The sequence below is a fragment of the Acomys minous genome (genome assembly GCF_964271855.1).
Source record: "Acomys minous genome assembly, chromosome: 13".
NCBI classification, from domain to species: Eukaryota; Metazoa; Chordata; class Mammalia; order Rodentia; family Muridae; genus Acomys; species Acomys minous.
The window spans coordinates 10,291,984-10,302,087 of NC_140495.1; the positions used below are offsets into that span (position 1 = coordinate 10,291,984).

General features: G+C 46.6%; 1 protein-coding gene across 21 annotated transcripts in view; it reads right to left on the bottom strand.

Moving 5' to 3' along the window:
• CLASP2 (cytoplasmic linker associated protein 2) overlaps window positions 1–4,817 on the bottom strand; it is a 178,860-nt gene extending 174,043 nt beyond the window's left edge. For 8 of the 21 annotated variants that reach the window (XM_084754497.1, XM_084754518.1, XM_084754519.1 and 5 more), the window contains exon 1: window positions 4,391–4,815. In XM_084754497.1, the coding sequence (XP_084610623.1) occupies window positions 4,391–4,585 (195 nt within the window). In that variant the 5' untranslated portion in view covers window positions 4,586–4,815. Of the gene's footprint in view, window positions 1–4,390 lie in introns of all 21 variants that reach the window. The other 13 variants (XM_084754499.1, XM_084754514.1, XM_084754492.1 and 10 more) reach the window with 3 other exon arrangements.
• Between the last annotated feature and the right edge of the window lie 5,287 nt (window positions 4,818–10,104).

Here is a 10,104-nt window from a genome sequence, read left to right on the forward strand (position 1 = left end):
ATGTAAATGCTATTAACCCTTAAGAGGTACAAAAATGAAAAGAACATTCAAGTTCTCTTCTGCTAATTTACCTGGGCTCTGACCTAAGTCAAGATTCTTCTTAGGTCATCTTTCCTAGAAGAGAGAGTAAGGCTATAGACCTCCTAAAGGCATCCTATAGAGTCAATGATATTGTGCAAACTTAGCCCTTAAGACTGAGCCTGAGACTCACGAGGACAGCTTTTAAGTGGTGATTTTCATTTTAACAATACGTAAAAGGGAAATTTTATTAATATAATATTGCTCCAAAACCTGCAAGGATTTTAGCAAAATCCAAATATCAGCACACGAGCACACACTCGCACACACACACACACACACACACACACACACACATGCACGCACATATATATGCCCATTCCTATGATCTGAAACCTCTAGTTATGACTTCTCCAACAGATTTTGGACCCCAGACATGTAAACATCTTAACTTTGATATTAAACAATCTTTCCAATATAACCTAGTAAAAGCCAAACTTTTCCATTCCTTTACCCACGCCCACCTGTTCTCCATTTTAGCAGATAGCAGCCTATCCTACTGCTCAAGAAGGCAGTATCTTTAATTCTTGTTTCTCTCAATCCTCACATCAATGCAAAACAAAGTCCTACTTGACCTACCACAAATTACAATCTCAAACGTTTGGCTGGGCGGGATAATACATGCCTCTATTTCCAGCACAAGGAGGCAGAGGCAGATGGATCTCTGTGAGTTCAAGGGCAGCCTGGGCTACACAATACATAAGTTCTTGACTAGCCAGGACTACACAGAGAGATCCTGTGTCTTAGTTACTATTCTGTTGTTATGACGAGATACCAGAACCAAGGCAATTTACGGAAGAAAGCATTTCATTGAGACTTGCTTCCAGTTTCAGGGGATTAGTTCATGAACATCACAGCAGGGAGCAGACTAGCATGGTGCTGAACAGTAGCTGAGCGCTTACATTCCTGATCCAAAAGCTGGGAAGACGGGAGACTATCCTGACATGGCCTTGGAGACTTCAAAACCCACTCTCAGTAACACCCCTCCTCCAACAAGGCCACACATCCTAGTCCTTCCTAAGCAGTCCACCAAATGGAGTGTTCAAATAGATGCACTTACGGGGGCCATTTGCATTCCAGCCACCACATCCTGTCTGTCTCTGTCTCTCTGTCTCTCTGTCTCTGTCTCTCTGTCTCTCTCTGTCTCTGTCTCTCTCTGTCTCTCTCTGTCTCTCTCTGTCTCTCTCTCTCTCTCTCTCTCTCTCTCTCTCTCTCTCACACACACACACACACACACACACCCCAAAAGTCCACTTCTCAGCACTGCCACTGCCACCAAACCAAGGAATTATTCTGTTCTTCTTTTACTTTCCAACTAAAGGACTGTCCCTCATATAAACCTTCTACCACATTTAAAATAAGATCACAAAGCCTCAGACGCACAGTGAGTTTGAGGCCAACGTAAGCCATATGAAAACTTGTCTCAAAAACAAACAGAACTGAGCCCTGTACATCTGTATATCCACCTGCCTCTAACGTTTTCTTAACACCGTATTAATTCTACTCTAGCTACGAGGGTAGGCGAGACGGCTTGGCAGTTAAGAGCACTGGCTGTGCTTCCAGAGTTCTATTCCCAGCATCCACATGGCAGCTCTCAACTGTCTGTTAGTCCAGTTCCAAGGGATTCAAATGCCTTCTTCTGGCCTCTGTGGGCACCAGCCATGCACACAGAACACAGACATACGTGCATTCAAAACACTCATACACATAAACAATAAAGCAATTTTTCAAAAATTAAAAACAAACCAGAAGTGATGGCACAAACCTTTAATCCCAGGCCTAGGCAGATCTCTGTGTATCTAAAGATAGCCTGGTCTACACAGTGAGTTCCAAGCTAGCCAGGGCCACATAGTTAAAAGCGAGATCTTGTGCCAATAAATAGCCAGGCGATGGTGGCGCACACCTTTAATCCCAGTACTTGGGATACAGTGGTAGGCAGATCTCTATGAGTTCAAGGCCAGCCTGGTCTACAGAACAATTTCCAGGACAGCCAAGGCTACACAGAAAAACCCTGTCTCAAAAAACAAATTAATAAATAAATAAAAATAGTAATAAAAAAATAAAGACCCAGTGACAGGCTCATTATACTAGAATGCCCTCTGATAAGCATTAGAAAAGTATTTATGCTAAAATACTAAGTAACGAGGACTAGTAATTCCTGAAGGGATCTGAGAAGTGATCCATGCCCTTGAGTAGAGATGAAGGCATGGCACCCAACACCAGAGCCAAGGAGTGGACCTAAGTAAGGAAGACGGGCAAGTCACTCCTATAAGAGGAACAGGCAATGCCACCAGAAGTGTTGAGACAGAGCTGAAGAGCTCATGGCACTACTAAGTGCTCAAGTGGTCTCAGGCTACAGTATCTTATGAGGAACATGGAAGGAATTTGGGAACCTCAGGCACTTCCTGTTAGGATCCTAAGCAGGTAACTTGGAAGCTCAAGACATGACAAAAAAAACCTGCAACAGTATGGCACGGCAACTGCCGCTTGCTGACAAACATCTGAAGGCTGCCATGGCAATCCTACTGGCAGTCGGGACAGGGAGGCACGTGAGTCTTCACTGGAGAAGGCGAGCCAACACTACTAAAGGGCTGACTCCCCCAGAGCCAGTGCTACAACAGAGCATGAAGCAGCCATGATGACTGCACATATGCCTCTCTTACACAGGAGGTATCTAGCTAATTTCTTCAAAAGAAATTAATACTCCCCAAGTAACCATATTTTGGTAAAGACTAATTTTTTCCAATTTTTTTTTTTGAAGCAGAGTCTCATTATATATATAGTCCAACTTGGCCTCAAACATTACCTTTGGGGAAACACTTTCTTCCATGATATAGCCACTAGTAAGATGCCCACGTTCCTATATAGAACCCCTCACCAATGCTCGTTTAAGTAACCCTAATTAAGATTACTGATTCATTTACTGAAAAAAAAAAAAACAAAAGCACGAAGGTAAGAGGAGTATATGGAAATCGCAAAAGTGGGAGCGTAATAGTGAGCAGTGAATATGAACAGACTGCTTTACACATAAAAATGTCACAATGAAGCACTCGGGAGGCAGAGGCAAGTGGAGCTCTCTGAGTTCAAAACCAGCCTGGTCTACAAAGTGAGTCCAGGCCAGCCAAGGCTACACAGAGAAACCCTGTCTCGAAAAACCAAAAAGAAAAGAAAATGTCACAATAAGCCCACTATGTATAATTGATATGCTTGTGAAACTTAAAATCTTGGTAAAAGCTAACCTTCTTACAATTCATATAGGTCTCACCTTTAAATCTGCATTATTATACAATTTATTTTTCTTGACTCTATAGGTAAATGTTTTCAAAGTACAGCCTATTTGCTGAAGATATCACGGAGAAATCACTCACTCCATCCAGGGAGAAGTCTCCGCCTGCATTTTAAAGCAATACTGCCACCAGAAGACTAAAAAGAAAAGTAACTGCTCTCCGGAACCGGCAAATTACAGAGTATTTACTTATCTCCATCCCGGCTACATAACAACCTCCCTGCTCCTGACTCAACACCCAGCCTTCCTGTACCCTCACTCTACTCCTCCTCCTCGCTCCCTTTTTTGTTTGCAGCATCAACTAAATCTGATCGCACACGGTATTTGAAATCTAAGTTCATCCCCAACTGTGGAAAACAAGAGGACAATTAAGCGGTCAACGGCTTTCTGTTGTCAATTAAGGGAAAAGTAACCAATGCCATGAGATGGGCAAGTCCTTTCTTTCGGAGGGCCTGCATAAGCGCTAAAGATGCTTTTCGAGAGATCACAACTTTCGTGTAAAAGCTACGAACGGAAAAAAAAAAAAAAGAGGGAGAAAGGGAGAGGAGAAGAGGAAGGGAGAGGGAGGAGGCTGAGAGAATAGGAAGCAAGGGAGAGGGGGAGGGAAAGAAGGAGAGGAGAAAGGGAAGGGAGAGAAGTAAAGAGAAAGGAGACCAAAAGGAAGAGAGGAGGGAAAGGAGGAGGAGGAGAAAGAAAAGAAACGAGATTAAGTAAAACACAAATCACTTGGAAGCGACGAACTCGATTGTCCCAACTTCGCGACGCACTCAAACGCCCTGACTCGACGCAGGCGTTACACGGACGTGTACAAACGTTACAAAGTCTTCCAGCGTTTGGCAGCAAGTTATCACTCTGTGAAGCGCCATGCAGCTCCGCAACAACGTGTCACGGAACCGCCGCCTGCACCCCAAACCTGGGGGCGATGCCAGCGCGCGTCCGGACCCCAGCGGCAGGGTTAAAGAGCCGCGGCGAGGAGCGCGCCCGCCCTCCCGCCCCGGCCGCGAGCCCGTCCGCTCCGCCGCTCACCCGGTAGTTGCTCGAGCCCACCCAGCCGGTGAGCGCGTCCACTGTTTTGGCCAGGCGGCTCGGGTCTTCCTCCAGGTCCGGGATGGCGCCGGGCGCGCCGAGGTGGAGCAGCAGCTCCTCGCCCGCCTGCAGCCGGCCGCTCACGTCCTTCTGCAGCACTTGGGCGCAGAAGTACTCGGCGCCGCGGGGCTCCATGGCCGCGCCCGCCGCCCCTCAGCCGCCCCTCCGCCGCCAACTTTCCTCGCAGCACCGCCCAGGCGCGGCGGTGGGGCCTCCGAGACGCGCTCGCCACCCGGAGGCGCCGCTCCCTGGGGCACCGCGGCCGGCGAGGGGGACGGCCCCCCCTAAACTAGTCAAACTCGGCGCCCCCCGGTCCTAGCCCCGCTTCAGAGGCTGCGGCTGCCGGTGACGTCAGCGCGCGCGTGACGTCAGAGCGACGCGCCCGTCCGGCCTCCGGCGCGTCCGAAGCCCGCGGGGGCTGCGGCCTGTGGGGCTAGTGAGGGCGGGAGTCCTGGGCGGTCGGGGTCGCTTCGGTCGACTCGCGTGGGCGTCCCCGGAAGGCTCCTGTGGGAATCCGGGAATCTCCGGCGATTTGCTGCGCCGCCGTCGTCAATACAAACAGAAACTTTCTGGTACTTGTTCTCGCCCTGCCCCGCCCCCGCCGTCTTTTAAACCCGGAATACATGGTTCACGTTCTTTCTCCGCAAAGCTCTGGCCGTGCCTCCCTGCCGCCGCCTCCGCAGCCGCTGTGGAAGGCTTTTTGTTTCTAGTTGATATCGACGTTTTGCAAGTGGATGCACATTTCTGTTAACGCGATTTCACTTCCCGCTCTCTGTTCGGGAAGTTCCCAGACCGCTGTAACCCACTAACCAACCACCTCTGCCCTAGGCGATCCAAATTGATTTTTGTTGGCAGTTGATCACGTTACTTTTACTTCTTTCTTTCTTTCTTTCTTTCTTCCTTTCTTTCTCTCTCTCTCTTTCTTTCTTTCTCTCTCTCTCTCTTCTTTCTTCTTTCTTACTTTCTTTCTCTCTTTCTTTCTCTCTCTTTCTCTCTTTCTCTCTCTCTCTCTTTCTCTTTCTTTCTTTCTCTCTTTCTTTCTTTCTCTCTCTCTCTTTCTCTCTCTTTCTTTCTTTCTTTCTTTCTTTCTTTCTTTCTTATATAGTACGTGCTATCCTCGAACTTGTCCGAGAATGATCTTAAATTTCTGGTCCTTACCTCTACCTCCCAAGCCTGAGCCACAAAACTCGAGTTTTGTTTGGGAATGGCTGGGACTGTTATTGATAAAATGTATTTTATGTATACAAGTGTGCACCTATGTGTGTGTGTGTGCTGTGTGTGTGCGCGCGTGCGCGCACCACGTGCATACACGTGCATACACGTGCCTGCTTGCAGAAGATGAAAGAGGAAGTCAGAAGTGGATTTACGTGCAGTTGTGAGCCACCTGACGCGGGTGCTGGGAACTGAACCTGGTTTCTCTGCAGAAGCCATTGCGCCTCGATTTTGTCGAGAATTGATTGGGCTGTGAAGCTCAGACTAGTCTGGAACTCTTGGTCCTTCTCCCTCAGTTTCTTACATTCTAATTGTATTTCTAATGTGGCAGGATAGTTTTCCCTTTTTTAAATTATGTAACGCCACAGTGTGTTCTTTCCCTTTCCTTCACCCCTCCCTTTTTCTTTTACCCTGATCTCAGTATCCCTAGGACTCGTCAGCTGTATTCTTTTATAGCCACGATATCACTAGATTCGTGGGTCCTTGTAGACTTTTTTTGTGCAATGGAGTGGATGAAAGGCATGCACCACCACGACCAGCTGCGTGTGTCTGTTTGTTTTTGTTTTTCGAGACAGGGTTTCTCTGTGCAGCCTTGGCTGGCCTGGACTTCCATTGTAGACCAGGCTGGCCTCGAACTCACAGCGATCCACCTGCCTCTGCCTTGCCAGGTGCTGGGATCGCAGGTATGCTCCACCTTGTCCAGCACTTGTGTCTATTTTTAACAAGACTGGAATGGTGTATTGTTACTTATGAAAATAGTGGAAACTCTGAGTAAATTTTGTTCTAATTGTAGTTTATGTTCCATATAAAAACTAGAAATGAAGTGACCACACTGCTAATATGAAGTCATATTTTCAACAGATGTGCACCAAGAAAGCCATTGTGTTCTCTCCTGGGTGGGGTATTAGGGAACAAATGGGAGTGGCTTACCAAGATACAGCATAGCCCTGCTGGAAATACTACAGATGTCTGCACACTGGGAGATAGATGTGCTATAGCCTTACAGTCGAATTCTCATAGCAAAAACAATGAGGACAAAAAGTAGGGCTGCTCCTCCCTGGCAGAAGAACACTTGCCTGGCTGGGGAAGACGCTAGGTTTGATGACCAATACCGCAGAAGACAGTCAAGACAGGGATTGAGTTGCAGCACTGGGAGTGGTGGGGTTCCTCTCTTCACATCTTGACACCAACAGTGGTTTTGATCTCTTGACCTTCCACTGTGTCCTGGGGTGCAGGGCTCCTTCACACAGCCCTTCAATTGGAAAATACCCTTGGACCTCCTCCAGTTTTGCTTTTCTTTAGATTGTGAGCTAACCTCGTATAAGGGAGAAGTCCATACCAGAAGGAAGTTAAGCTCCTCTGCGAGAAGAGACCTCAGCTGCAACACTTCAGTTTCAGAAACAGGGATATCAGGAAAGCCAAATCCGTACTCAGGGCAGAAGGTTCCACTTTGGCTTGTTTATTCCATTATGTATTTGGGGGAAGGGGCAGTGGCAAAAGCATGGCGCATGTGCAGAAGAGAGGACAGCTCCTGGACGCAGCAGGTCCTTGCTTCCTCCATGCGGGTTCTGCAGGTAGAATGCAAGCTGGGTAGCAAGTACTTTTCCCCCTGAGTCAGCTTGTCCCAGTTTTCTGATTTGGGGGTTTTGTTTTAAGACAAGGTCTCCTGGCCTGGTGGCGCACACCTGTAATCCTAGCACTCAGAAAGCAGAGGCAGGCGGATCTCTGTGAGTTCGATGCCAGCCTGGTCTACAAAGGGAGTCCAGGACAGCCAGGGGTGTAACACAGGGAAACCCTATCTTGGGGGAAAAAAAGAGGCAAGATCTCTTGGTACCCAGGCTGTCCTGAATCTTGCTTTGAACCTGAAATTATCTTTGCTCTCCAAATCTTCCTGCCTCTGTCTCCCTCATGCTGGGGTTACAGGTGTGTGCCACTCTGTCTGGCTGAGGTTACTCTTATTTGGATGAGAGAATGGATGGTCCATTAGACAAATGAGATATTGGGTAGGTGGGTGTGGTCTCTACACCAGAGGCAAAGGTTCCCAGAGAAACAGGGCTCCCTGGGATACTGAGGCAGGAAATGCCAAGCAGAACTTAGTTATCTCAGCCAAGTTTCCCTGTACCTTCATGGAGAGTTCTGACTGGGATTTTAAGCCATAAAAAACTTTAGTCATGGGATCTGATATGGAAAATAAACATCATTCCACTTTTTCCTGAAAACCAATGCCTTGTGTTCTATATAAACCTGGGGGGGGTGGGTGGAATTTGTGTGTAATGAATGACAGGGAAAAATCTGTGCTTTGAGAGTACCCATAAATCCATTAATATTTCCTTGTCAAGGGTGTCAACCTTTTAGATTGCTGAAAAACAAACTACAAAGATACCACCCCCATTTCACAAACGGGAGACTTCTCAAAAGTCTACAAGGACCCACCAATCTAGTGTTTTTCAGGAAAAGTTACATGTTATAAAAGACCATTTTTAAAAATGTTTTGTAACAAAAATTATCTACAAAGTACTATAAATAAAATCCTGCCCCGCTGGCCTATGACTGGATGTTTTAAATGGCACATTTCCATTTCATTTAGCAGAGCTTACTGATAGGGAAAAAACACTAACAAGTTTGTGTTGCACTTTGGCTTGTCTGGCCTGCTGTGTTAGCCATCGTTACTGAGCTGGGGACTGCCTTGCTCAGAAAGGCCTAGAACAACCATACCCATCCTGGCAGGAGCTCTCCACTGGCTCGACTCTGGGTCTTTCCTGAGGCGACAGTTAAGACAACAGCAATAAGGCTGTGACTGAAGACCACATGTAGGTTTCAAGGATGCTCCTTCACCTGCCTTTTCAAGAAGCTTTGGCTGTCATGATTGTCTTGACATGGCAACTGACGTCCTCTCAAGAACTATTGAGCAGCTGGGTGTGGTGGCATATACCTTTAATCCCACCATGGGGGCAGAGGCAGGTGGATTGCTGTGGGTTTGAGGCCAGCCTGGTCTACAAAGTAAGTCCAGGACAGCCAAGGCTACACAGAGAAACTCTGTCTCAAAAAAAAAAAAAAAAAAAAAAAAAAAGAAAGAAAGAAAGAGAGAGAGAGAGAGAGAGAGAAAGGAAGAAAAAGAAAACTGTGGCTGCTGTTTTCAATTTCAGAGTACCCTGACTAAAACATGATAAAAATTAATCAAAACTTTGATGTTGATTTTTAATTACCTTGGGGAATGGAAGAGGTAGAAAGGAAGGAAATTACTTCAGTGACACTTTAAATGATAGATATTTCCAAATTTGTTTAGGTCAAAAGCAAGCTGTCAATCTGAAAAATTGTGTTCTTGTAAAAATGTCATTTAAATATATATTCAGGGTCATACATAATCCAAACTTTTTCCTTACATTTGGATGAATGTGTGTTAATAACAAGGCAATTGTTAATTTGTTTTCCTTTTGTTTTTTTCTTTCTTTTTTTAACTTTAACCTCTTGGACATCCTGTTACTGCCCTGTGTCATGAAGACCCTACCTACAGCTTTGGATCTGAAGGACTGGCCCTTCCATGTGCTCCAGCAGTTCATAGATGGGGTGGATGTTGGGGTGGGACAACTCAAAAGCCTGGATCTGTGCCTGGCTGGTATCTGAACTGGCCAGCCCACCAGCTCTTTTACACCTACATCACCAGGGGGAGTTCTCCAGCACTGCCCCAGCTATCTCACCCAATGCTACAGCCAGCAAGAAGCAGAGCCATCTTTCCTCCTCCTTAGCCACCAGGGCCAGCTCTTCTGTGCTGCCTAGGTAGGGTGTGGGGCCTGCACTCCTGAGTGCTGCAGCCAGTGAGGGGTGGGGCCTGCTCTCCTGCTCTCATGACCTGGGACAAGCTTTATCACCTGCAGCAAGGAGGTGCAGGGGGTAGGGGTGGAGATCTCTCCCTCACCCATGTCACCTCATGGCAGACAAGTAGCAAGGCCAGTCCTCCCATGCTGGCAATTGTTAATTTGTAATGGTGACATCTATAGAGGTATTAGTTGATAAAATAACTGGTAAAAGACATTTTCAGGAAGATCATAAAGTTCCTTAGCTGGGTATAGTAATGCACACCTGTAATCACAGAATTTGGGATTTGGGGAGGCAGAGAAAGGCAGTACATTCCTGCTGTGTTACATAGTGAATTCCAGGCAGGCCAAGGCTACATGTTGGGAGCCTTTTTTAAAAAGAAAAGAACTCTTTAGCACACAGAATTTTCTGGAAACAAATGCTGGGGCATATATAGAGAAGAAACTAAATGTATGACAGAATTCTAGACTAGCCCATTTCAAGACTCCTGTCCCAGAATACTTTGTTGCAAAGAGTTCTTTTTATGCTTTCTAGGAAGGATAATAAAAGGTAAGTGTTACTTTTTGGAAATCCAGAGGTGAGTGGTTGGTGGGAAAGGAGCTCAGGGGGTAAAAATAAGCCTTGGA